The sequence below is a fragment of the Rhinolophus sinicus genome, chromosome 14 (genome assembly GCF_057876585.1).
Source record: "Rhinolophus sinicus isolate RSI-liver-muscle chromosome 14, RSI-T2T, whole genome shotgun sequence".
In the NCBI taxonomy this organism is placed as follows: domain Eukaryota; kingdom Metazoa; phylum Chordata; class Mammalia; order Chiroptera; family Rhinolophidae; genus Rhinolophus; species Rhinolophus sinicus.
This window is the reverse complement of record NC_142514.1, coordinates 179,640,132-179,667,679: the sequence shown is the minus strand read 5'-3', so window position 1 is coordinate 179,667,679 and position 27,548 is coordinate 179,640,132. Positions and strand designations below refer to the sequence as shown.

The window sequence follows — 27,548 nt, the reverse complement described above, 5'->3', positions numbered from 1 at the left end:
GGCAGGTAGTCAGTCCCTCTCTTAGGCGATGGATTTAGGACTGGCCCCTATTCTCAGCAGATAGTACGTTGCCCTCTCCCCCACCGTAGGGAAGCCTTATTCTCATCTTGGCGTTTAGAACCTTCCATTTCCCCACAGCTGAGCCCTTCCAGGCTCTAAATCCTTTGAACTATGACCATTCTCGTTGACCAGTGGGACATAAGTTCCATTGTCAGCTATTAGAACTGCCTTGTTCCCAGCTAATGGAGCAGCCTCTCACGTAGAAGGCCGGGGGCCCGGACCCCTTCTTAGCTGCTGGGCTAGCCTGTTGCCTCAATCTGGGCCCTCCTGGTTCTCTTCAAAAGGCCTGTGATTCCTGCCTTGGGAACCACTGATGCCCACTGTGCCCAGGTCTCATTTGCTTGTTGGCCTGAGGGAACGCCAGCCAATTTTGCCCCTGACGTCAGGCCTCGGGAGGACCCTGGAGGGAAGCTCCACATCCTGTCTGAGATCCAGTCCCAGTACCTCGCCCTCCCTAAGCTGCTCCGGCCACAGACTCCAGGCTGGCTGAGGCCTCCATGCCATCCTGGCTCAAGGCCTGGAGGAACCAATTTTAGTTTCCTGTGACTGAGAGGTTGTAAATTGGACTAATTTTGGATATGATAGGAAACCAAAATGAGGTCAGCAAGGAGGAGGAGGCGGCCGCCCAGGTGCTGTCCTCCCCCTGCTTCGGCCTGTCCCCCGGGAGCTGCCAGCCTACCTGGCTGGCCAGGCCTGGGCCTGCCCCTGGTGGTAGCCCTGATTCCAGGCCCGAGCCAGGCAAGGCTGCTGCCCCCTCCAAGACCCCAGCTAAAGCCATGTTTTGCTTCTCTCTCTCTCTCTCTCTCTCTCTCTCTCTCTCTCTCTCTCTCTCCCTCTCCTTTTCTCTCTCTCTTTACTATTCTCTGACTTTCTTTCACTATTTTTCTCTCTTTCTCTCTCTCTCTCAGCCCACAGGGGCAGCCTAACTGTTGTCCTTTGGTTCCTAGGGTAGGCTCGGGGGTGAGCAAAGCTGAGGTCTGGCTGCAGTGGTGAAAGCGGCTCCAAGGGTCCTGGGGCCCCCTCCCTTGGGCAGCTTGGGGGTACATGGCTGCCCTGGTGCCCTAGATCAGGAGATGGCAAGTTCTCTCTATAAAAGGCCAGGTAGGAAATATATACGTAGGCTTTGCAAGTCACACAGTCTCTTTTATACCTACTGAACCCTGCCATCGTAGCCCCAAAGCAGGCATAGCCAGAATGTACAGGCAAACTTGGGAGATACTGTGCGTTCCATTCCAGACCACTGCAATGAAGCGAATGTCGCGATAAAACAAGTCACGTGAAAGTTTTTGGTTTCCCAGTGCATATAAAAGTTATGTTTACACTATACTGTAGTCTATTAAGTGTGCAATAACATTATGTCTAAAAACAGTGTACATATCTTCATTAAAAAATAGTTCATTGCTAAAAAATGGCACTGATGGACTTGCTCCACCCAGGATTGCCCCAAACCTTCAATTTGTAAAAAGCCCAGTATCTGTGAAACAGTAAAGCAAAGGTGCCATGAAACGAGGTGTGCCTGTAAATTAATGACAGTGGCTGTGTTCCAGTAAAACTTGATTTACAAAAAAAGGTAGCCCAGGGCCCATATCTTCCCCTAATCCATTGGATTGGGTGGCAGAGGGAAGGGACAGAGGAGGAGGACGTTGGGACCTCTGGCTCTGGCCCTGCCTGTCAGATGTGCTGAAATCTCTAGCCAGAGCAGGAAGCAGGCAGCTTGCCCAGGGAGGCCAGGAGGCTCTGACTCCTCCTAGCTCCGTCTCCTTGAGACATTTGCAGCTACCACAGGGAGTGTTGACTGTACCACACATCCCTGGGCCCAACCTCATTAGGTCCTCATGGCAACCCTGTGACAGAGGCAGCGGGACTTATTTTTCAACCCCATTTTACAGATGAAGAAACTGAGAGGTAGACTCACTTTTCCAAAGTTAGGAAGTGGCAGAGAAGGGTTTTGAGCCGATGTGTTTGATGTCATCCTGCCTCTGATCAGCCAGGTGTTTCCTGTAGGTCCTTTCCCCCCAATCCCAGCGTTTTTCTGAGATGCTGGTGGGCCTGTGAGGCGGGCGCCCTCTTTCAAATGCATAGAGGACAGGATAGTCAAGCTGTTTCTCTGTCAGAATTGTGGCAAAGCGTTCAGACAAGTGGTTCCTAGGGCTCCCACCACATCTGCTCCTTTCCAAGGTCCCCTCCTCTAACTAGGAGTCATTCCCCAAGATATGAGGTTAAGGGGTCCCTTAACCTCAGAAACAGAACCCTGGAAGGAGGGCGAAGATCTGTGCCAGAGCCTGCGTCTGGAGGCAGCCCTGGCCACAGGGCAGAGGTGTGGGAGCCTGAGCACACTCATGGCTTCCATGGACAAAGCATAAGAATTGCCACCGTCCCCCGAATCACCGTTTATTACTAGGCCAGCTCTGCACTGGCCTGGATTTCCTTGTGTCTCCAAAGGCCAGGAGTACTTAGAACACAGAGGCAGACTTTCCTGGGGTTCCCCCCGTGAGACAGTGGGAGGGGGTGGCAGGCAGCAGCTCCCTCCATCCCCTCCCATTCTAACATGACAGGCAGCTGCAGGGCCTTGGGGACCCGCCTTCACCACGCAGCAGCCTCTGCCTCTTCTGTGGCCCACTCAGACCAGCTGAGAAGTTGGCTCAGACAGGAGGAATTTGGGCACTAGCTGAATCAAGGACAGAGGGTGGGCTGGGCGGGGCCCACCTGAGGGCCTCAGGGTGGCCTCCTGGGTGAGGTGGTGGCAGCGGCGACGGCAGCAGCGAGCGGTGACCACTGCGATGGAGGCCTGGCGAGGTCCGGCAGAGCGAAGCCTGCACTGGGGCCTCCTAGTCCTGGCTCTGGGCTTCTTTCTCCTCCACTGTGATCCCTTCACCTGCTTCTCCTTTCTCTCCTCTCCTCCACCCGCCCCAAGTTTCGAGGACTCCACCCTGTCCACGGCCACTACCCTTGAGTCTATCCCCAGCTCCACGGGAGAGCCGAAATGCCAACGACCCCGCACTCTGACGCGGCAGCAGAGCCTGCAACAGCCGCTAAGCCAACACCAGCGGGGCCGGCAGCCCAGCCAGCCCACCACCAGCCAGAGCCTAGGCCAGCTGCAGGCCCACACGGCCTCAGTGGCGGGCCACAACCCCCGGGCCTATGGCCGGGGCCAGGTTCGGCAGGGCACCTCAGCTGGCTCCAAGTACCGGGCGGCCGGTGGCCGTAGCCGCTCCAACCCGGGCAGCTGGGACCACGTGGTGGGGCAGATTCGAAACCGAGGCTTGGACATGAAATCCTTCCTGTAAGTCCCCCCCTTGAGCGGGCTGACTCCCCACCTCCCCGACCCAGCATCTTTCCCCTACATCTCCTTAGTTGCCAGCAGGCCCTCCATCTCCTGGGCAGAGTGCCAAGCAAACTTGGCCACGCCCTCCCCAGTTTCTTAGGGCTCATGGCTCGAGCCTGAAGCCCCCCCATGAAAGGATTTGTCTCTGAGCCACCCCTTTGATGATCCTAGCCCACCCTCAGTGTCTCCGGGCTCAGAGAAGGTCCCCCCTAAAAGTAAGTGGAGACATTAGGGAAGCTGCTGAGGTCCCCAGATCTGTCTCCTCTTGACTGCTGGTGGCCTCCCTTCAGCCTCGCCCTCTCCTCCTGTGACCTCCCTCATCCCCTCCTTCCAAACCTGGTCTCCTTTCACTCCATCTCCCAGGCCCTGCCTCCTCCCCTCCAGTTTACTTCTTCCCTGTAACCTTACTCTGCTCACCTTCCTGCTGCATGCTTTCTCCCTCCCTCTCACTTCCCCTGTCCTCTCCCTCTCTGACCTCCTATAGCCACCTGTCCTCTAGCTCCTGCCCTGGCTCCTGTAATGACCCGTCCCCTAAGGACAAACCTTGGATGCTCCTCCCAAAGCTCCAGAGAACATTGTTTCTAAATCAGAGCCTTATTTCAGGTGAGAAGTAACCACTCACCGTCAGTGTTGAACCTTAGCCATTCCCCCAGCCGTGTGCCCCTCTCCCCCTCTCGCTGGTACGGGCCTCCCACCCAGGGCACCCTCTCCCCAGCATCCCTCTGGGCATCTATGCTCGCACCCAGAACCCAGGGCAGGCCTGGGCTTCTGTCCCTGGTATCACCACCTCCGTGGGCCTAACATGACCTTCCTTCCAGGCTCTGGGGATTATTCCCCTCGGCCAGCTCTTTCCTGGGAGCAGTGTTCACAAGCAGGAGATCAGCCCTCCAAGCCTGGGAGAGGAGAAAGGGAGGAGGAAGGGGAAGGCCAAAGTCAAGGCCCAGCTCACTGGCAAGATATGGGGATTCTGAAGGCACGCAGGTCCCTCAGACCATCCTGTCTCTCCGACTGAGATTCCAGCCTGAATTTCCAGGGCAGACGGGAGTGCTGCCCCTGGCAGAGGCACCCAACAGAAGAGGCTCTACCACACCAGCTTCCCATTCTGGTGCAAGTGACCTGTGGCCCCAGCCTGGCCCACAAATGCTGCCTGTGAGTCTACTTGGCAGTTCTGGGCAGCCCATCCGCTAGGGCTCTCCCCGACCCAAGGACCCTTGGGAATCCAGCTGGACGCCTGCATGACAAGATGCCCAGCAGAGCCTCCTGGCTTCCAGGTCGCAGTTTGTTTTGAGACAGATGCTATGGCACTGGCATGGGTTAGGAGAGTCGAGGGAATTGCTGCTGTGATGGCTTGGACAGAACAGAGCCAGCCGGGTCCCTGCACTCCTCGGCTCCTTCTGGCCTCAGGCTGCTCCTTGCACAGCCATCAGCCCTGCCTCCTGTTCTCGCAGCCATCAGACTGGGGCAGGGGCGATCCCCAGGCTCTGGGAAGAAAGTAGCCAGCTGCAGGAAAGCCCCTATTCACCACCTCCTCCCTGCCTACGCCCCCCTAGTCAACTAGGATTTGATGAGCGGCTCTCACGAGCCAGCATTCTCTGTCCACGCTGCTTCTGCCCACCACAGCTACGTGCCCCGCACCTGCCGGCCACTGCCAGGGCTTACCCAACCCCACACCCCCTCCACTGTAGTCCCTCCCAGCCAGGGTCAGCAAAGTGTGTAAAGAGCAGATTATAAATATTTTAGGCTTTGCGGGACACGTGTCGCCTCAATCGCATTTTAAAATGTACAAATCATTCTTGGCTTGTGGGCTATATAAACGCAGGCCACCAGCTATAGTTTTCTGACCCCGGACCCCTGCCTTACAGTTTAGATTCTGAGGCCTTTCACTCACTTAAACACAGGTAGCCCAGGTCAAGGGTCAGGGTGAGAGCGAGAGCCAGGCCTCCCAATATCCCAACCCCCTCTCTCCGGGAGGCAGGCATTCCTCCTGCTTAATGGGTGTGACTCCCCCCCAATACCACCACATCTCCCCCAACTCTCCCTGTCTTGCCCCCATTCTCGCCCTTGGGGCCTGTGATCTGGAGAGAATGACAAATTGGGAACTTATGCAGAGGAGCCATTTTGTTTTTAAGAAAAGCAAAAGGAGTATCTGAAAAAACGCATGAACAAAAGAAAAACATGTTGTTTTCTCTGGGTTTGCCTCCCCCAGCGCAACCAGCTCCCAAGCAGGCAAATGGAATTTTACCAACTCTAAAACAGGACCGGTGGGCAGAGAACAAAGAAAATGAGGATTCCTCCTGAAGGCGGATTGTTTCCCAAAAGTTAGATGCCAGTGCAAGTGTCAGCCTGGAATGACCGTGCCCAGGACAGATACAAAGACAGAGAAGGCAGTGCAACCACCTAACTTCCCTCCCCAGAGCCTACTGCCAGCTCCCCCGTGCTCCCGCCCTCCCCTCAGCGGCCGGTTCTCACCTGCTGGAGTTCCCTTTTGATAACCTGTCTGAAAAATAGGCATTGCCAGTTGCTTATCATTTCCTCGCCCTCCTGGATGGGGGTGGAAATGGTAGGCTTCCCAGGATCTGCCCCCCTCTGGAACATTCCACCAGGTTTACCATCATTCCCTTGGCCCTTCTTGAGATGCTTTCATGCCTGCACCGTCTGAGAATTCTTCTCCCTTTGTCGGATGACAGACACAATGCTGGATGAGCTCCACACAGTACCCAGAAAATGCCCACAAACTCAAATGGCTTTGAGGGGCAGCGGGCCACGTGTATCCCTGCAATTGCAGGTGACCTTGCAGTCGCCCAGTGGTTCTCTGAGACTGAGCCATACTAAAGATGTCACACCTTGACCTCCGGCCCCATGCTGCCGCCCACATGACAAGGCCAAGAGGTTTTCACCTTCTAATCTGCCCGCGCCACTCTGCCGGGACTGGCCAGCCTTTTCCAGACTGTCCTCAAGGAAGACACAGGCTCCCTCGAGTCCTGCCTGGATTTCTCCTGACCTTGCCAAGTTCCTGTACTTTCTCTCTTTCCATCTTTGCCTTTTGGTGCCTTCTGGGCTGCTTCTCCAAGGAGTAGCCCCTGAACTGGACCCAAAAGCCTTGGTAGTTATTGCCTGGATCTCCAGGAAGGGGGATACACGAGAAGGACCACCATGGCCAAAACACACCAGAGGCCAGAAGGGATTTCCATTCCCCTCCAATGGGCTGTGTGTCCGGGGACCTGGGCGGAAGCTCTAAGACGACTCCTGGCATTAAGCACACCTGGCTGCCATGACCTGGAGACGCATGTATGAGGGCCTTCCATACGCATAGGGTGGATTTCCAGACTTTCTAAGAACCTCCTGGCTGGGACCCCAAACCTGCCTGCACAGTCCTGAAGCAAGATGGCGACAGAGCCCTCCCTCTCCTCCCAGGGACCCGGATGGCCAGAGCCAGTGTTCCCTGGCCTTTGTTCAGCTGCAGATGAATTAGTTGTTGGAAGTCTCTGTCCCAGGGCCTGGGCTCTGCTCCCCTCAGCCTCCCCTGAGTGTCCCCTTGGGACCGTGCCAGTCACGCCACCTTAGCAGGCCTCTGCCCAGCCCCTTCCGTTTCTCCAGAGAATCTTGCTCTGGTCCCCAGGCGAGCTGGGCCTCAGACCATGGACACCTCCCCTCCATTCCCTCCCTCCCTCCCTGTCTCCACCCCACTCTGCTCTACAACTGTTGACAGTGCTGAAGTTTGGTTTCTCTCCTGCAGGGCCAGTTTCTTACGCTTTTTTCTTCTCTCTTTTTGTCTCTGTCTCTGTCTCTCTCTCCTTCCCCTCCCTGCCCTGCCCATGGGGCCTCCTTCTTTCACCCCGGCTGGTGGGCTGCCCGCCCCGGGCAGGGAAGGCCGGATGGTGGTGCTATCCTTGGTCTTAGGGCTTTCGGAACAGGATGACTTTGCCAATATCCCTGACCTGCAAAACCCAGGAACCCAGCAGAACCAGAACGCTCAGGGGGACAAGAGGTACGAGCTCAGGCGAGGGCCCGCGGTGGCGGCGGCAGAGCTGGACGAGGCGGTGTGTCTTCAACGGATGCTGGAGCGGGAGGACAGCCCCTCCCCAGGCGGTGCCCTCACACACGGCCACCCCGGTGGTGTCCCTTGGGTCGGAGGCCAGTGCGGCCGTCCTGGGACCATTCTGGATCAAGCCTGCTCCCCGGGCATGGTTGCCCTTGCCCGGAGCAAGCCAGCCTTTCTGCCCCATCCTCCTGCTTGGCTCCCCTCTGCTGCCCCCTCATCTTTCATCTCTGCCCCACCCCCGACCCAGAAATCCCAGTTTCTCCGGTGGTTGGTGGATGGGGGGGATGTTAGGGAAGGGGCGCCAGCCTGCTCTCCCTCATCCCCACCACCTCAACCTCCCTCTTGCCTGGAGGCCCCGCTGGGGTGATGGTCACACACCCCGAAGCAGAGGTGTGACCGGCTGCCCCGCTGATGGAAGAGGAGCCCCTGGTGGGGAGGGTCTGGGGCATGGGAGAGGCCTGGTGACCAGAGGGAACCAGAAAGGCAGCCCCTGAGCCCAAGGTACCAAGAGGAGGTCATAGGGTGAGGGGCCGAGAGCACCCTGTCACTGGCAGCCCTGCTGCTGGCCCTCAGGGCCCTGGGGGGGACCAGGAATAGCCTACGTGGCCATAGCACAGGCTGAGCAGAGGGTAGGCATTTAACTGTCCACAGCCATCGGGAACTCAGGGAAGCCCTGATGCCCCCATCTCAGGAAGGGCGTGGGGAACTCTCAAGAGGAAGGGGACTGGAAAAGGCTGGAGGTCCCAGGGCTCTGTCAGCATCACAAAGGCGGGGTCGTCCTGCACCTGGTCTGGCTGCCTTCTTTCACTTGACCTTAGGCTGGGGATGGCCACACACCTGTAGTCACGAGAGGAGGGCTCCTCACCTTGGTCAGGTCTGATTCTCGTCAGACCAAAGCCCGACAGTGCACGTGGCCCAGCAGCCAGGACGCCGTGCTTCTAGCTCTGGTTCTGCCAGAACCTTGCTCTGCAGCCTTGGGCATGTCACAGCCCCTCCTGGACCTCTGCTTCCTTGCCTAGCAAATGAAGGATTGGACAGGCTGACCCCTTCCAGCTCAGACATGTGAAGCTTCTAATGTGGAACAGGCCCTTGGGCTGGGGCACTCGTCAGATCTTGTCAGCCGGACAGACACCCTGACGCTTGCTCATTAAGAGGCCTTTAGGTGCAGGAAGGAGTTGTCCCAAGGTGCTGCCAGGGGCCTGTGGGTTAGGAAAGGACAGGCAGAGAGTTAGACAGCTGACTTGCCTGCCCCTCCGGTGGCTTCTGGAGACCAGCATTCTCATGTCTTCCCACCCTAGGCCACAGTTACATGTCTACGGTGGGCAAAGTCGGAAGTCCCCAAGAGAATGGGAGGAGAGAGCAGGACCAGTTCTTTCACTCAGTGGCACAGAGGGTATCACACCCTGAGCCCAAGTCCTGGGGTGCAGGAGGAACAGAGCCTGCCACCTCCACCCCACCTGGTGCCACAGGTGTCCCGGCTTCCTGGGCTGGGGCCTGAGAGCTGGGTCACAGGCAGGTCAGAGGGCCATGGGGAGAGGGCCAGGGACCAAGGTTAAGAGGCTGCAGGAAGGGGCTGAAGCCCTGAAAAGCCTGCTAAGCACCTGAGTCCCTTGCCTGGAAAGGTATGAAGTGTGAGGGAGCAGATGCAGGCTGGAAACGAGATTTCACATCACCCATGTGTTAATTAGCTGGCTCCATTTTCACCCACAGCCTATTTTTACCTCTTTGCCACTTAGGTCTCATTCCATATTTTAACACACTCATGCCTTTTGATCATTACATCAGCTGTCCCCTACCTTCCTGGGAAAGGTAGGTGTGGAGGTGGAGGCTGTGGGACCTCACTCCGACCCAGCCTGACTTTCCGAGTGAACCCATGCCATTCCCACCTGGTCACGCCCACTCCATCCTGGATGCTCACTTCTCATGGCCTCTGGGGTGTTTGCAAGGGTGTCCAGAATCGAGCGCTTCCTTCCCAGCACCCTCCCCATCCCGAGCTTGGCATTGGCAACACCCACTGGGCCCCAGGCACCTTAGGGCTCCACCCCTCTGGGCTCCTGGCTCCTTGGACCTTGGAATGTTAGGCTTGGGTCAGCTGTCCCTTCCTCTTCAGCTTCTGCCTCCAGACCTGGGGAGAGGGGTGGGTGGCCCTTGGTTGTTGTTGGGGGGAACATTCAACCCCTGAGGTCTGCAAGCAGGAGAACCCCAGGAGAAGAAGCGGCCACTCCAGGTCCCAAACAAGAAGGGGGTGCATCTAGCAAGGAACACGAGATGGGAGGGTTGGTGCCTGCCCCTACTCCGAGGATATTTGGTGGCTGGGAACCTCCCATCCAGGATCGCTCAGCTCCTGGGCCCCAGTGCAGTGGACTCCAAGAATTTCAAAATGCTCTTGGGCCCAGGAGGGAGGCCAAAGCTGCCCTAGCTGCCACACCCTGCTGTGCCCATTCTGCTGTCACCCATTCTGCCCTGCACCCATCCCAGCCTCTTGCTCTACCCATCCCTTTCACCACTGCTTCTTGGGATCCAAATGGTTTCCACCATGGCCCCACCCCCACCTGAGTGGGGCTCAGGGCAGGGCGGGGACCTGACCACCCCCATCGCTCTCCTTGCCCCAAAGCCACAATGTTTCTCCTGTTGCGGTGTGTGTCCCCCGCCTCCTCTCTGCCTCTCCTCGGCCGCCTCGCTCCTCTGTGTGCCCTTGTCCACCCTGCAGCCTTCTTCACTCGTCTCCAACTAACCTTTCTTGGCCTCTCTCTCCCCCTCCTTCCTCCCATCTGCTCCTCACAGGGATGTCCCTGGGCCAGTGACGGGCCCCTGCGCCTCTCCCTCTGCCTCTCTGTGCACTTGTCTCTCTGTCTTTCTCTGTTCTGTGACCTCCAATAGCTTCAGTGGCGCTGACCATCTTTTCCCAGGCTGCTTTGCAGCTGCGCTGACGCTGTGGTGTGGCCAAAATAACTCCAACTTTCTCATACCTTCAGCAGTCAATCTCCGCTCTCTCCTCCTCTCCCCCTCTATTTTTAACCTGACTTTACCTCTCCAGCTATTTCAGTCTCCTCTTCCTCCCTGTGCCTGCCTGCGTAAGCACGTGTCCACGCGTGTGTGTTCGTGTGTGTGTCCGCACATGTGTGTCCATGTGTGTGCGTGCTCTGCTGTGGCCAAGCCCCTGGGATGGGCACCCATGTGTCCCCGGGCAGAGGGGGGTGTTTTCGTCTGGTCCAGGCAAGGCCGGGTTCTCACAGCAGGTGCGTCGTGTGTCTGATTCTCAGGGTGTCTGTCCCAGAGACTGCTCCCTGCTTTTTCTGTTTCAGTCTGTCCCACTTCACCAGCACACCTTGGCATGCCCAAATGTTTCCTCTCGTGATTGAAGTGTGTGCATCGCTGTATGCGTGCCATCTTGCTGCTCTGGTTGACTTGCCTTGTCCCCCGTGCCATTCTCCCCCTGTTCCCCTGGGTATCCGTTGGGCTTGTGTGCGTGTGTGTGTGTGTGTCGCACGCGAGTGTGTGTGCATGCATATGTGCACACATACCTTGCTGTTGGGTCCTGGTGTCTCTCCTCCAGGGCCTGGCATATTCCATGCATGTCTGTCTGTGCCTGCGAGGCCAACTGTGTGCTGGTGGCTGGTCCATACCGAGGCCCATGGCTTGTGTCCAGCCTGTGTGGTCTCCACGATTGGCTCTGGTACTCTGAAAGCTGTTGTACTGTGGCCTGTCCCAAGCCCCACACTGCCAGTCTCCCCATCTCTTCCTCGCTGCCTGCCCCCACCTCTCCTCCTCATGGGATGTTCCAGCCTGCTCCTTGGGCAGGCTTTTAGTGCCCCCTTCCTGAGTCCCAGCTGGACATAGCCTGGGTTCACCACCTCTGCCAGAGAGCCTGGCTCCCAGGGAACAGCATGAACAAGGCAGATGGAGTGTAGGCAGGGCAGGGTGGAAGGGTCCTATCCGGGGCTTCTCAGTATTGCCTGTGTTTTTGCCCTGGGCGAGAGCCTTCTCAAACATGCAGTCCTCAGAGTGGGAGAAGGGTGGGGACCGGGGAGCAAGAAGGTAACGACTTGCCCTATCCAATAGGTAGTTATTTAAATCTAAATGAGTTTAAGTTGCACAGAATTAAAAATTCAGTTCTCAGTTGCACTGGCCACATTTCAAATGCTCAGTTGCCACACGTGGATAACAGATATAGAACACTTCTGTCATCACAGAAAGTTCTACTGGGCAGAGCTGTGTGGACAGCTGTCCTGGCTTCACCTGGTCAGTCTCGTGTCTGAAGGGCACCTAAGTTCTCGCTGAGCCTGAACAAACAGGTGGGGCATCCAGAGAGGCATTCTGGGTGTGTTTGCAGAGGGTAATGATGCGGGGAGACAACCTGGAGCTCCCCCACGGAGCCTCCCCTCCCAGCAGGGGCACGGGGGCCTCTAGGGAGGCAGGCATGCTCAGACAGCACCATGCAAGCAGTGACTGGAGGATGCGGGGTTTTCTGGGGAACAGAAGGAGTGGGAGCACCCCCAAAATAGTACCCACAGGGACAGTCAAGGAGGATCACACTGGGGGTGGGGGAGACCAGGTCTCCCTGTGGACCAGAACACAGCTCCCACTGGCCGCAGGACACGGCAGCGGCTTGGGTCTCAGAGAACGTCCTGCCGCCACACAGGCCCATGGTGCCTAGCCCCGCCCCCCTCCAGCTACGCTCATTCGGACTCCCCCTGCCCCCAGGTTGCCTACAGGAGGGAAGGCAGTGAACACAGCCCCAGTGCCCAGCCAGACGCCTCACGATGAGTCGGACCGCCGGACCGAGCCGCATTCCTCCGTCTCAGACCTTGTCAACTCCCTCACCAGCGAGATGCTCATGGTGAGAAGGGCTGGCGGCCTGGGGCCCGCACGGGAGCTCGGCTGGGAAACCTGGGGCGGGGGCATGGGCATGTGTAGAAACTGGTGACATTGTAGGACTCATCCAGTCAGGCAAGGGAACCAGCATGGTGACTGTGTGAGCGAAGCCTGGGTTCTTTCCCCAGCTCTTTCACCAAAACAGCCTCTCTGTGCGTCAGTTTCCTCATTTTTCAAGTGGGAATAAGAATACCCATCTTCCTCCAGTGTCTTTCTGGGTTGAACAAGGGCCAAAGAAAACCTACTCATGTGAGAAATTTTTATGGTCCTAGAAGAAAACGCTAGTGGACAGAGGACTTGGGGCAGAAGGTGTGCCTTCTCTCTGAGTGGTTTCCAATTGAGTAGAGGTCTGAGGCAGCGCTTCCGGTGGAGCGAGTCTCATATCTCCATCCCAGGGATCTTCCCCAACCCTCATTGCTGGGGGCCAGTTAAGGCCCAAAAAGAACAGGAGAGGAGGAACCCCCTAGTCCTGATCATTATGAGGGGTTCTCCTGTCCACACCCAACCCCACTGGGATCCCAGCCTTGTGGTTCTGAGACATTTTTTGCCAAGGCAGAGATTGTGGCTTTCACATAGCACCCCCTGGTGGTAGCAGTGGGTCACAGCTAATTGCCCCTCCTGTGCTTTCCAAAGGCTAGAGATTTGAATGCAGGAGTCAGTCCAAGGTTTGGCAGCGTGGAAGGCCCAGGAAGGCTTGGGGAGGGTGTGAGGGTGGGAACCTAGTGCCTGCCATGTGCCTACTGGACATGACCTGGGACAAGTCACTTCCTTTCCCTGGACTAGGACCCTCCTCCCCCTCCCATAGAGAGAAGGAAGATGCTGATGTCATTCAGTTCAGATTTCCCTTGCCCACTGCCTTGGCACCGCAGCCCCCACTCTCCCTGAGGCCTCCAGGGCCCCCAGGCCTCACCCTTTGCCATTTAGAGTTCTGCCTGACTAATCATCCATCCCCACTGCCCTTTTCTAGCCCAGTCCAGGGATCTTGTTAAAATGTAGATTCCCAGTCAGCAGGCCTGAGGTGGGCCCAAAGAGTGTGCATGTCTCTTGGATGCAGATTAGAGCATCAGATTTTCCCTGTTCCTGTTCTGGTCTCCCTTGGGTCTCCTCACCCCTTCCCTTCTCCCCGCCCACCGGTGGCGTGCCTGGCCCTCCACTGCCCTCCTGTCCATGCTCCCCCATGTAGATGGCCCAGCCATTGTCTCCCAGCCATTGTCGCCACAGTCTGTCCTGCCTCCCTGCAAGGCTCTTAATCAGTTACAGCTTCCCGGTAGCTAGGTTCCCAAAAGGGACAGCCCTGTCCCAGCCCGCTTGCCTGCCCCTTGCTGGCCCTCGGTAGGGGCAGACAGCCACAGGCAGAGGAAGGCAGCGCAGGCTCAGAGGTGGACAGGCAGGGTTTAATTGCCCAGCCCTAGGCCAAAGCCAGGTCATTAGTGTCAATAGTGAAGATAAAGACGAGCAGGGCAAAGAAGGAAGAAGTAAACCGCTGTCTGGTCTCTACGCCCCAGACTGTGAGAAGTTGGGGGTCAGGAGGAGTCAGCTACCCACAGCTGGCCAGAGGAAGGGACTGAGGGGAGGGTTCAGAAAGGGGGCCGGGCCACACGGCATCTGAGCCGCCCGGTGCCATCTCCCAGGGCACTGCCCGAATGGTGTTTGATGCTTACTTCTACCAGAACTCAGGCAGCACCTCCCCCAGGGCATGATAGGGGTGGCCAGCCCAGTTGCCATGGAAACAGCTCCAGGAGCTGCCCCAGCTGCTTAATTAGGGCTCAGGGCTGTGGTTCTGGAAGGCTGGGAGCAGGCACAAAACCACTGCCTGCTTCCAGCGTGAAGCCCACTTGACCCACCCACCTTCCAGACTACCTTGATTGGGAGCCAAGAGCCAAGTGACCAGGGCATCCTCAGGTGGGTCTGGGGCCACCTGGACTCGTCACCAGGAACTCCACACCAAATTTGGAGGAACAGGGAGGGGCAAGTGGTCTTTACAGGCTTCATGGCATCAGTGGCAGGGGCCAGGCTGCGGGACAGGACTATGGGAGGAACATGGCCTATTTAAGTGTCCCAGGACCCCTACAGATGCAGAAACTGAGTCTCAAAGGGAGTGGGCTGGTATGAGGAGAGGGAAGGCTCACCAGGGGAAAACTGCATCTGGGTAAGGAAGCCACACTTTCAGCGGGCCTGGGGTGGAGCTTGCAGGGTTGTCTGGATCCAGCTGAGGGGCAGGAGCTGGAGGGACCTTCTACTGTGAGAAAGATCGGGAAGGGCAGCTCAGTTCCCCTTCCAGCTCCAAGCGGGACCAGGGGTGTGGCTGGTGAAGCCCCAGACTCTGAATGTGAGAGTGAGGGCATCTGGAAGGGCACTCATGGCTGGCACTGACCTGGCTTCGAGCTCCCACTCTACTTATCACAGGCAACTTGATGCAAGTTAGTAATCTCTCTGTGCCCCAAACCAAATGGGAACACAGTCATGCCTGCCTCTTCGGGATGCTGTAGGGAGCGTGATGGCCAGGCACCCGGCACAGGGCAGGGCCAGACACGTGGCAGTTACTGTTATTTGTACGACTTGGATACTTCTCACCTGGGACAGGTGAGTCCTCACTGGCTTGGGGGGAAGTCCCAACGTTGCCCTGGGATGAGGACCTGCTTTAATGGAAAGACCGGGCTTTCAAGTCAGAGAGGATTCATATTGCTTTGCAATCTTGGGCGTGTGACTTAACCTCTCTGAGCCAGTCTCCTCAGCTAGAGTGGTGATAACTGCCTCGCCCGCTGTTGTCAGGATTCAGTAAGAAGGTGATGTAAGAGTCTTCTGCCATGGTAGGTGCACACTATACGTATTCTTATCATCTGTATTATTTAGTACTTGAGAGCCTGGGGCCACCTTTCCAGGAGAAAAGAGAGGGCACAGAGAAGACTCCTGTGGGGGAAGTGGGGAGAGAAAACAGGGGCCATCAATTTCATCTTAAATGTGGTACTGGGAGCCCCACCCCTGACTCTCATCCAATCACCTGAGGAGCTTTTACTAAACGGATGCCTGGGCCACATGGACCCCCAGGCTCCTGGGTGGCACCCAAGTGGCTGAGGCTGAGCAGGATTCTAAAAACCTCCCCAGATATTACCAATGAGCAGCCACAGCTGAGAAGATGTGGCTGGGAGACCCTCCCCCCAATTACTTACTAGTATGTCAAAGTCGGCCTAGGAATGGGACTTGCGTGCCACCCTCCACATGTCCATCAGTTGCTGGGTCAGCCCAAGTGCCACCCATGGGGGAGGGGCTGAATTCGGTGTAGGCCTCCCTTCCCATGGTCCTCAGGCCTGTGGCGCAGTACTGTCACCTGAGGCTCCTTTGAAACAACTCTGCTGCCTGCCTCCCCACCCCACCTCCAGGTCTCTCCAGCCCCATCATCAGCCTCCAGCCCCAGGTCTCTCCAGGCTCCAGCCCCAGGTCTCTCCAGGCTCATCCGACAGGGTCTGGGAGTCCGTGTTTTCAGTCTCTGCTTACACAAATAGACGTTGCTCCTGAAAACTTGACTCTCTCATTTTGTAAATCACATCATCCTCAAAACCCCAGAGAGTCACTTTCCAAAGAAATATCGTGGTGAAGTCTTTGGAGATGTGAACAATCTCCCTCATTTCTTTGGTAGCCCAAGTTTTTGTGTTGGTGTATTTCACAAAATATTCAAAAACGTCCTGCAGGGCTGTGGGAGGGCGGAAAACTGGAGGAGGCCGCTGGGGACCCAGGGCATGCCAGTAGAGCAGTGATGAGGGGAGGCAAAGGCAGCCTGTGTCAGAGCAGAGGGGGTGGCAGACCCAGGGCATCCAGAGGCTGGGGAGAGGGGTGCACACGGCCTTGGGGTTCAGACAGGGGCTGCCCTGGCTCTGCCCTTCCTCCCTGTGTGACCCTATCCAAGGCACTTGCCCTCTGCCTGAGCATCCTCCAGGGTGTGAATGTGGGACGGGCCCCACCCGCCCCACATGGTGACCAGAGGGAGCGTGCAGCCCTCCGCACGCTGGACTGGCCTCAGGCACAGGGGGCCTTCTAGCTGTGCTGGGCTGTAGAGGAGACTTTGTGGAAGCAGAATCCTCCCCAACGCAGCGGACCTCTCCCCCGCCCCCAGCTCTCCCCAGGCTCCGAGGAGGACGAGGCTCACGAGGGCTGCAGCCGAGAGAATCTGGGCCGGATCCAGTTCAGTGTCGGCTACAACTTCCAGGAGTCCACGCTCACCGTGAAGATCATGAAGGCCCAGGAGCTGCCGGCCAAGGACTTCAGTGGCACCAGCGACCCCTTTGTCAAGATCTACCTGCTGCCAGATAAGAAGCACAAGCTGGAGACCAAGGTGAAGAGGAAGAACCTGAACCCCCACTGGAATGAGACTTTCCTCTTCGAAGGTGAGGCCCCCGCCCACCCACAGCCCCTCTTCCCCTCCACAATCCCCGCACGCAACCACACACGTATACATGTGACCCCAGGCACACGTGCACGTGCAGGGCTGTACACAGACACAAACACACACACACGTGCACTCGCACACACCCACGCAGCATGTGTCTTGCCCAATTAACCTGATGCATTTTGTGTCTAGCTGGGATTAGGTTATAGATCAAGTGGAACTGGCATCACAGCCAAAGGCTGAGGAGGAAAGCTGGGCCACCATGGGGACTTCAGCTCAAACACAGGATTCATCCTGAGGAAGGAAGGGAGGCACCCACAGGATCGAGAAATGGAGCATCTGGAGTGGCCCGAGTGTAGTAGTTAAGAGCACAGCTATAGCCCAGGCTGCCTGAGTTTGGATCCCAGCTCTGGTGGTTACTAGTTGTGTGACCTGGGGCAAGTTTCTGAACCTCTCTGTGCCTTGGATTCAAATCAGCAAATTATAAAAGCACAACAGTGCCTGGTATGCAGAAAACACTCTACTATATGTTAAAAACATTCATCTGTTCCCAGTCTCTGGCCCCCTGCCCCCACCCGGGATAGGCCCCTCCAGATGCACAGGAAATGTCCTCTCTCCTGCAGGCCCTTGTTTATCTCTTATCTCTGAGGATTCACAGTAACCAGGAAGCTGGTATGTGATCAGGGAGCAATTTCTGTCCCAGGCTCTTTGGGTGCCCAGACCCTACTCCCCACTTAGAGGAGCCATAAACCTTTCCCAACCCCCATTCAACCAGTGAGAACAAAACCTTCTTCTCCAGAACCTTCAGTATGCCCCACGGACTTTTCCATCTGGTGTCCCAGCCATCTGGCACTCCACCCCTTCCGCAAAGTGGCAGCCAGCTCATCCACTAAATAAATCATTGGAGGTGAGCTAGTGGGTGCTTGTATGTTTCTGAACCCTCCTCTTCTCCAGGTTAGTGTGGGGTCAGTTTAGAGATGGCACAGCCAGCAAAAGGCTCAGCTGTCTGGAGGTGTTTGAAGCTAGTTGGCAGGTCAAGGTTTATGGGCAGAGCCCCAATCCACCGGTCCGTTCTGCAGACATTTACCTAGCATTAACTCTGAGCAGGGCACTCTCCTGGGGATTGGGGGTACAGAAAGAATTGTGGCCATCAAGCATTCCTGTATAAAGGAGGATGTAAATGTGTAGATAATGAAGGCACATGCTGCCAACACATCACAGGTGTTGCAGGAACCCAGTATGAGCTCCCTTTGGTGTTGCTGAAGAACATTTCCCAGAAGAGGGGCCATTCAAGATGGGTTGTGATGGATGAATAGGAGTTTGCCAGATAGGAGACTGCCTCCTCTGGTGTGGAAGAGAGTTAATTCAGGTGCAGGGACCTCTGGGAACCTCCGACATTTCCAGTACACTTGTCTTCGTGCACTTCACCTGAATAGATGCCAAGGGTCTTCTGGGTAAGTTCCCTGGGGGACTCCAAGATGAGCAAGACATAGCCCCCCTCAATATGAGGAAAGGGCCCTGAAGGAATTCAGAGGCTAGGGGTTCCGAGGACATAGGATTTCCTCTTCTATTGTACCTGCCCCTGTCAGAGGCTTCTCTGTGTTTCTAGCGTCTCTGGAATCCTCCAGAGCTCTTCATCTTCTCTTATCAGTCAGGCTAAGGTGTTAAGTGTCCTGTCTTCTTCCTGGATCTGACCCGCCAGGCCTCCAGGCTGGTCTGCGTCCTCTGTACCTCCCAGGCCGGCCCCTCCTCCAATGGAGCCTCCCAAGGTCCAATGACTCCAGCTTCAGACCTTCCCCTGGTTCCTAGTACCTTTTCCTTCCCATCCAAGCTCCTGGCCCAGCTGTCCTTCAGGCCTAACATCCCAGTCCACCCAGCACACTCCTGCTGCTCCATCAGGCCGTTTCACTGGCACTTACTCATTTGGTCAGTTATTGATTCACTTAACAAATATTTATCGAGTGCCTACTACGTGCCAGAAACAGTGTTAGACTCTGGGATCCGGTGATTGAGTACAGAAATACCTTCCTGGAAATCCTAGCCTAGTGAGAGAGTCAGAATCAAGGAAACAGACAGATAAATCTCTATTACAGCCTGGGATATGAGCTGGGAAAGGAACGTGCTTGAGTGTAGAACAGGGAATCCGACCCCATCACGGATGTCTGGAAAGAAAGCGGACATGGGGTGTGGTCAGGTCAGCTTGTGCTGCCGAGGCAGAAAAAAATCAGGGTGCTGAAAGGCCAGGAAGAAGCCTGGTGTGGCCGGAGCCGTCATTGAGTGAAGAGTGGAGGACAGCGGGCCAAGCTGTGGAAGGAGGGAGGCACACACTTTTATTCTAAGTGCACTGGGAGCCACTGAAAGGCTCTAAGCAGGAGTATCATGATGTGATTTCTATTTTTAAAAGCTCACTCTGGCTGCTATGTTGAGAATGAACAGTAGGAAGAAGTGAGCAAACGGAGAGTGCTGTTTGGAGACTCTTGTGACTCTAGGCAAGAGGTGCCAGTGGCTTGGATGACGGAGGGGACAGTGGAGAAGGGGACAGCTGTGGGACCTGTTGAGGAAGGACGGACAGACCGGCTGATCATTGGAAGGAGGCGAAGGGGTAGCATGTCCACTCCTTCTGTGCCTCTACCTTTTCCCTCCACCCTGAGTCCTCCTGGGGCTTCCTGTCTGGCAGCCGTGGCCATCACAGGCAGAGCCACTTGCCCAGACTTGCCAGCACGACTAGCAGTGGCAGGGCTGCCGAGAGAGCAGGGGGCCAGGGCCCGGCCACCGAGACGGACACATGACGAATGAGTGAATGAATGGTCCCACCTCTGCTCTTGATTAGCTGTGGGACTTTGGGCAAGTGATTTAAGCCGTGTAGGCCTCAGTCTCCTCATCTGTACAAAGGACAAGATACTGTCCACCTCAGAGAATTGTTGAGAGACACACAGATGAGATAATGACAGTTCTTGCTAAGGCTTTAGGAAGGTCTGAATTGAGGTGTGGCGTGTTGTGCCTGGGGCGGTGGCAGTGGGAAGACACCACCCATAGTCCTTCTCGTCCCTGCTCGTCTTGGGCCTTCCTACCTGGAACCTTCGCCCTGCCTGGGCCTCATGCGGGCCCTTGGCCCCACTCTTCACCTGCACTGTCTGTCCCCCAGGTTTCCCCTACGAGAAGGTGGTGCAGAGGGTCCTCTACCTCCAGGTCCTGGACTATGACCGCTTCAGCCGCAACGACCCCATTGGGGAGGTGTCCATCCCCCTCAACAAGGTGGACCTGACCCAGATGCAGACCTTCTGGAAGGATCTGAAGCCATGCAGCGATGGGAGTGTAAGGCCCCAGCTGAGGGCCCTGGCTGGGGGCTGGCAGGTCAGGGCTGGCAGATCCAGTCCTAGACACCCCTCAACCTTAGGAAGGCCAAGAGTGCTGTGGGGAGTGGGTGCAGATGGGCGGCCCCAATGGAGCTTTTCCCACCAGCGGTCTCAGTGCTGAGGCTTGGCACCTGGGGGGACTTGCTTGAGCTGTGATAAAGAAGCTGGGCTCTGTTCAGGGAGTGGGGGGGTATGGGAGCTCTATGGGGGGGGCGGCACACAGACCTGCCAGATGAGGGGAGAGCAAGTGTTGACAGAAGTGGCAGAGAGAGAAGGCAGTGAGCACCCAGGTCAGGATGGAGGGGGCCTGGGGCAGGGGGCCCCCCCAGAAACCATTCCCCCCGCCTAGTCTCCACGCCCCTCCTAGTTTCCCTTCGAGGGGGGGGAGGGGAGCAGCCCTCGTGGCCCAGCCTCAGCCCTCCCCTGGTCCCTCCCTCCCAGGGGAGCCGAGGGGAGCTGCTCTTGTCTCTCTGCTACAACCCCTCTGCCAACTCCATCATCGTGAACATCATCAAAGCCCGGAACCTCAAAGCCATGGATATCGGGGGCACGTCAGGTACTGGGGCTTCTCGAGGCAGAGGGCAGGTGGGCCAGGGAGATAGGGACACGGGAATCATGCTGGATGTCCACTTTGTGCCCGTCACTCCTGTTCCCCATGCCCCACCTCCGGCCTCATCTCCTCTACCCTAAAGCCTTGGGTGGGCCCCTTTGGAGCAGCGTCTGAGTCAGCGTCATCTTGGACTCTGTCCTTCCCAGAATCAGGAAGAAGGGGACACTGTGGTGGGAGACCTGACTTCAACCCCAGTTCGATACTACTTGTCTGTGACCTCGGGTGAGACCGGGCCTCTGTGGGGCTCGGTTTCCTTGTTCACGTTCATAGGAGGGCACAAGGTGATGCTAAGGTCCCTTCCAGCTCTTGCACTTGCTGATCCCCCAGGTCCCCCTCATTCTCGCTTGGGGCTTTCCGGGCCCCCTGCAGAAAGCACACAGCTCCTCCTGCCCCAGCTTCCACACCTGGAGAGAAAAGGGGATCCGGGGGAGCTCTGACCTTTCCTCTCTTCCTTCCCAGACCCCTACGTGAAGGTGTGGCTGATGTACAAGGACAAGCGAGTGGAGAAGAAGAAGACAGTGACCATGAAGAGGAACCTGAACCCCATCTTCAACGAGTCCTTTGCCTTCGATATCCCCACGGAGAAGCTGAGGGAGACGACCATCATCATCACCGTCATGGACAAGGACAGACTCAGCCGCAACGATGTCATCGGCAAGGTAGGGGCAAGGCAGGTGGGGTGACGCGCCAGCTGGCGCCCAGCAAGGGTCTGTCCTTACGAGCAGCAGCGGGCAGCAGCGGGCGTCGTGGCCGAGCGCAGGGCTGGACAGCCGGAGAGATAGGGTCAGGCCCTTCCCCTCTCTGGACCTGTTTCATCTGAAAATGAAGGGATTGGGTGGGATCCCCCCTAAGTGCCATACTGTGGATTAGTCAGCAGAGGGCAGACTGCTGGCAGGGCAGGGGGAGAAGTAAGCGGGAGGAAGAAGGGCCCTGGATCTCAAAAAGGGAGTTTTCTGGACAAGACCCTCGGGATAAGGACCTTGGGAGCAACATCACCCACGGTCCCATCTGCAGACGGTGAGCTACTGGGAGTGGGGAAGGGGGTGGGGGGCAGTGTTGAGAGCTGCAGTCAGACTCCCAAGACCCAGTTTTGCTTTCCACCTCATCTGCTGCTAAATGGCTGTGTGTCCTTGGGCAAGTCACTTGCCTCTTTGAGTTTCAGTGTTCTCATTTGTAAAATGGAGCTACTAATACTGACCCTACAGCACTTCACAGGGTGGTGTAAGAATTGCCTGAGATATGTTGGATGTTCTTGTAGAAAGTGACCTCTCCTTGTCATACATTAGCCAAAAACATCTATGCCTGGCCTTGAGTTTTTCCAGGATGTGCTTCTGTGACATAAACCCTTCCATTTTTCTACATTAAAATGTCTATTCCCGTGTTTATTTATGTTTTAGTGTTGACAGTGTGGGCTTGGCAGTCAGTTTGCCAGAGTCCAGGTCCCAGCCCTACCTCTTAATAGCCATAACCTTTTGGAGCCTCATTTCCTCCTCTTGAAATGAGTAAGACTGTCCCAACCTCACAGTGTGTGGGGAGGATTCAATAACACAGGTGAAATGCTTAGCACAGTACTTGGAATGTATATGTTAGTTACTGTTAGAATAAAAGTTATTTTTGAAACCTCCCTACTAAGGGCCTGGGTATCCATTCAGACATGGAGTTTTGACCAGTGTAGGAAGCCAGTGATCAAAGCAGGTGGAGGGGAAGGGTAGATGCCAGGAGCAAGCTAGGCATTGCCCTGTGTGGGGGAAACAAGACAGGGTCCCCACCGGGAAGGGGGCCAAGGTGGAGGCAACCCTAAGACAGATGGGAATGGAGAACTTATCTATTGGGACTGAGGGAAGTAGCTGCCTCAAGGAGCAGAGCTGGCCCCGTCTGCTAACCTAGCGAGGCTCAGGGAACGTGGCTGGCTGCCCTGTGGTCCCAGGCGAGACAGTTCTCCAGGATGGCATCACCCATACCCAGTGGGACCATGTGTTCTAAGTGCGGCTGGGGCTTGCTGAGCCCCCTCCTTGACCAGCGCAGGCCAATGGCCATGTAACTGTATCTATTGCTAAGCTCTTCTGTAGCTTAGCCTTTTGGAGTTGGGCGTTCCTTACATACCTTTTGAAACAGGCCTACCTTCTGTTGGCTGAAGCAAGGCAGAGGTGAGTTTGTTCTGATTTTGGCCTGGGTAGCTCAGAGAGCCCTATGCTCTTAGCCAGCCACCAGTCACAAGGCTGGGAGGTCATGTGCGCACCCCCACTCCCGACACTGTGCAGTCCCTACCTAACATAGAGGCTGGCAGGATCGGGTTGGTCGTGTAGAGTCCAAAGACCGGGATTTAAATCCCTCTGCACCACTTATAAATTCTGTGACTGTAGGTAAGGTTCTTAACTCTCTGCACTTTCATTTCTCTGTCTCTAAAATGGGGATAAGACACCTGCCTCCCAGGTCAAGATGTGATGATTTATGTGTATAGAGGCCCTAGCTAAGTGCTTACATGTAGTAAGTGCTCAGGAGGTAGGAGCCACTGCAATTAAGGAAAGACAGTCCCCAACAGGTAGGGCAGGGAAGGGCGTGGTAGTGAACTGCCCCCCCACCACCACCTTCAAACACCCCCCCCCCGCCCCGCCCCCTGCAAAACAGGTCAGGAGTCTAATTCAGAAGGCCCAGGCCTGCCCGGGCCCCAGAGGGAGGCACAACAAGGAAACTAGGTTAGGCTGGCAAGGGGAGGGAGGAGACGGCCCCTGCGGGGTAGGTTGTCACTGCATGCAAAGGCCCCTTGGCCCCCATGATCACAAGTGAGGGTGTCATTGTGGAGATGGAGTGTCACCCCCTGGTGGGAGCAGGGGACAATGCCTCAGAGAGTGCCACTAATGCTGTCCTCTTCCCTCTCTCCCCAGATCTACCTGTCCTGGAAGAGCGGGCCCGGGGAGGTGAAACACTGGAAGGACATGATTGCCCGTCCCCGGCAGCCTGTGGCCCAGTGGCACCAGCTAAAGGCCTGAGTGGGGCCACGGGAGGCCCAGGGGACCAAGGGCCCTGGTCCCCATCATGCCCTCACCACTTTATGCACACGCCCGGCTTGGCCCCCCTGCCATGGATGAGGGGAGGACCCTGACGGCTTGGCCAGGGAGGGGGTCCCAGGAATCATTTGGGCCCCATTTCTAGGAAGTACCAGCCCCATCCTCCACCAGTCCAACTCCGGGGGAGGGGCTCTGGGAGCCATTTTCCTGCTTTGCCCCTTTCCTTCCTGACTTGCTGATACTAAAGAAGTGGGGAAAAGCGTGCGAGCCAGACAGGCAGATCCCTCCAGAGGCCCGCCAGGTGGACACGGTCCCCGTTTTCTTTAAGGCAGTGCCTGGAGTGGAGAGAGGCCGCCCCCTCCACAGCCCCCGGTTCTGGGCCTAGGAGAGAGGAGGCCGAGGCATTTGGCCCTGGCCTGGCCAGGAGAGGCCCGTCCCAGGGCAGTTTCAGGTGCCGGCTGGCCCCTGAATGCCAAGGATAGTATATAGCCCCTCTGGGGTCCTGGAGCCGCAGCCCTGTGTACTTGTGTTGTGCCCACAGTGTGCATGTGTGTGTGTGTATGGGGTGAGGCGCTCGCTCCCCGTCCCCCTGGCGCCAGCAGTGCTGAAGACTACACTATGCAGAGAGGGCAGCATTCCATGAAGTGAAGCCGGGCTGGTGGCCCAGAGAGGACAATGCACTGAGCCAGGGTGGGGGAGAGGACAGGCGGGGGAGGGGTGAGTAGGGCAGGGATGGGGCAGGGTGGGGTGGGAAAGAGGGCTGAGAGCTGGGCTGCCTCCTGCCATTTCCCCCCATGGGACTCTTAGCCCTCACCCACCCCCCCAGGGTCCCTCTCTGCCTCCAGTTCTTCTCCAGTAGCTCCTTCCCCAGCAATTTCATCTCTTGGACATTGTTCCATACCTTTTAGGCACCTACTGTGTGCATCACACTCCACGAGGAGTCACCTGCTCCCTTCCTTCTCGGGCTCCCAAGCCCCCACTAGGTCTTTCCCCTAACACCCTCATCCTTCCCAGATCTCACATCCCAGCCATGTTGGCAATATTCTCCATGATTCCCAGCTTCCTCCTCCTTCCTTCTCTCTCACTGTGCAGACCTCCCTCCCCGCACACACCCCTCCACCCTCCATGCTCACAGACCTTCCCTTTTATTCCCTGTTGTGGTCTCTGATCTTGCATCATGCGACCTTCTGCAGGAATGTCTTCTCACCGTCCGCATTTCTCTGGGTCCCTCAGAGCAGCTCCTTCTGTCCCTCTCAGTTAAGGCCGAGGAAGCAGGGAAAATGCCAGGATTCTGAGTTCTGGCGTTGCCCCACACAAAGAAGTTGTGGTCTCTCCGCCTTGGCTGCTGTAGACTCTAGAATTGGCTTCCCCTTGGAGACAGCAGATTTCAGGATGATCCGTTTAAGCCTGCTCATCCCCACGCGAGCCCTGGTATTGATACAAGACAGCTGGTGACAGCCTTGATTCCCGAGGTCCGAGAGCCTGGGCCTGACATTCCGACACACACCGCCAGGTGGCGCCGGGAGACCGCAGTCTGTGACCGCGGCCTTGGACCCCAGTTCTACCCCAGATGGAGTTGACACCCCAGGAAAGAGACCCTGGTCCCCATTTACAGAGCATGGCAAAAGCATAGGCATTTAGGAACCGTTTTCCTTCAGTAGGCTTCTCCTTTGAGCTGAGCATTCTGCTCTATACAGTAGACAGGTCACATTTTTGCCCATATCAAAATTTTCTTACATTGAATCTCACACTTCCGCCCCCAGCCTTCCCGTAGGATCCGGAAGAATATCACACAAAGTAGGTGAATTATTTTGTAGAGTGAAGAGTGCTAATGTACAGCAAACAGTCACCCACATTCCTTGTAAATCCAAATTTTTCTCTATTGTAGCTTTGCTTAAAATGGGGGTCTGCCCCAACTGCACCGTACTTATTGGGTGGGCTGGGGACCAGCCCAGGCGGGGACAGGAGGGCTGAGAATCTGGAAGCTGTGGGGGAAGCGAAGAGAGGGTGATGTCTCAAGAAGCAGAGGGGACCCTCTTCCTCTCCACCTCGCGGGAGGCGGGCGGTTGAGCGAGCCCGTCCAGGCCCCCTGCCTACTGCAGAGCCCCCAGGGATTGAACCGATTTGTAAAGAGTGGGCGGGGTAACTGCGTCCCTTATTTTCTCCGAGCCCCGGGACTCTTAGCCAATCACATGCAGAGCATCTCCAGGCAGTCTGTTCCCAGTCTGATCCCACCCAGGCACATTGGTGTAACCCTCCTACGGTTCCTCAGCCCTCAGATGCGCACCCGGGACACGGGGGAGGGGCAGCAAGTGGTGGACCGAGGGCCGGGTGGGCTGGCACGGGAGGAGGCGGGTGGTATGGGGTGAGGGCGGGGGGGAGGTCTAGGCCTAAAGGAGAACAGGGAATGGGGGAACTTGAGGGTGGGGGAGGGCACCGGAGCCCTGCCACCATCCCAGGACCTTGGGCAAATCACCCATACTTCGGGGCCTCAGTTTCCCCATCTGTAAAATGATGGTAATAATACTTCACCTACCTCATAGGGGAGGTTGTGAGGCCGCCGTCACCTGACCTAGGGGTCAAGGCAGGAGAACTGAAGGTGCTACCCGCGAGCAAAGTATTATTACTGTACCCTGAAAGCAAGGCCCACTTGCCCCTCCCCCAACAGAGCCTCCAGGGATAGCCAAGGCCGGCCTGGGCCTATCTGTCTCTTCTCCACTGTGTCCCAGGTCCCTTCATGAGCTCATGAGCGTCACCTGCAGTCTTTGTGGGCGCCCTAGACTTAGTTGTTATCTCGTTCATGTATCCTTTCTTGTGACCATCTCCCCGGAACTGCTGTACAAATTCCACCTACCCCGGGACCCCGCACCTGCCCACCGGCGCCAGACGCCAGGAAAACAGCCACAAAAAAGCCAAGGGGGGGTCTCAGAGCCCCCAGCCTGGCTGGGACCCCAGGGGTGGGGGTTGATGGCCATTGTTTGTATTGTGTTTGAGTCCTTGAGCGCAAGTGTTTTATAAAAAAACAACAAAAAAAAAAACCCACTGTCGCAAAAAAAATTTGCAGCAAAGAGAAATGAAGAAAAACTGAAGAAAAAAAAAGGAAAAAAGAACCATACAAAAATTTTCCACCATATGCACCCCCTAAGTCAGCAAGATTTCCTCTTTGCAAAATCATATTTTTGTGGGAATGGGCCCTGCTTTTTGTGGCGAGGCCCATTCTGATTAATAAAGGATCGTGGAAAAGTAGGGCCTTGGCTGTTTCCTCTGTGGGTCCCAGCCCTCCTTCACCTCCCAGGGGAAGCAGCAGTCGGGTGAGGGGAGCCTGGGGCAGAATCTCCCTTCAGTTTGTCACCCTGGAGATTTGTCTTCACTGGTAATGAGGTCCTTCCAGCCTGTCCTCAGATCTAGAATATAAACCCACCAGCTACCCAGAAAGCAAAGGAGCAGCCCCACCTCCCGGATCAGGCCTGAAGCAAGGCTTGTTGGGAGTGGAATCTCTTTGAGGTCTGAGGGGTACCCCTGTAGTTCACCCACACTAACATCCCCTCCCTCAGTACCCAGGGGACCCTCCCCACCCTCCAAAGCAGGTCAACAAATCAAAGGGGGACCCTCCACTACCCATCACTACCTGAACTATGGCTGGGCCACTGTGGTTACAGGTCAGCGTCTCCCCTTCCTTCCTGGTCCCTGCAGAGCTCTGGCTCTGTTGGCTGGGCCTGTGGCTTCTCTATACCCTTTTTGGGTTTAATCCTGTAGGATTAGAAAACTCTCTCCAACTAAGAAGAGCCCATGGCCAGACCCAGCCTGAGGGAACTGAGCCCCAGTGTCTTTCCTTCTCCAGCAACTGTGGCCTCGGATGAGCTTTTTCCTTCTTCCGGCCTCAGTTCC

General features: G+C 56.6%; 1 protein-coding gene across 6 annotated transcripts in view; it reads left to right on the top strand.

The window, feature by feature from the left end:
* SYT7 (synaptotagmin 7) overlaps positions 1-26,906 on the top strand; it is a 61,089-nt gene extending 34,183 nt beyond the window's left edge. For 4 of the 6 annotated variants that reach the window (XM_074336470.2, XM_074336471.2, XM_074336472.2 and 1 more), the window contains 6 exons: positions 12,132-12,267; positions 16,414-16,684; positions 19,832-20,001; positions 20,484-20,598; positions 21,112-21,311; positions 23,538-26,906. In XM_074336470.2, coding sequence (XP_074192571.1) covers positions 12,132-12,267; positions 16,414-16,684; positions 19,832-20,001; positions 20,484-20,598; positions 21,112-21,311; positions 23,538-23,642 — 997 coding nt within the window. In that variant the 3' untranslated portion in view covers positions 23,643-26,906. Of the gene's footprint in view, positions 1-2,974; positions 3,344-7,250; positions 7,374-12,131; positions 12,268-16,413; positions 16,685-19,831; positions 20,002-20,483; positions 20,599-21,111; positions 21,312-23,537 lie in introns of all 6 variants that reach the window. The other 2 variants (XM_074336468.2, XM_074336469.2) reach the window with 1 other exon arrangement.
* The last annotated feature ends 642 nt before the right edge of the window (positions 26,907-27,548 follow it).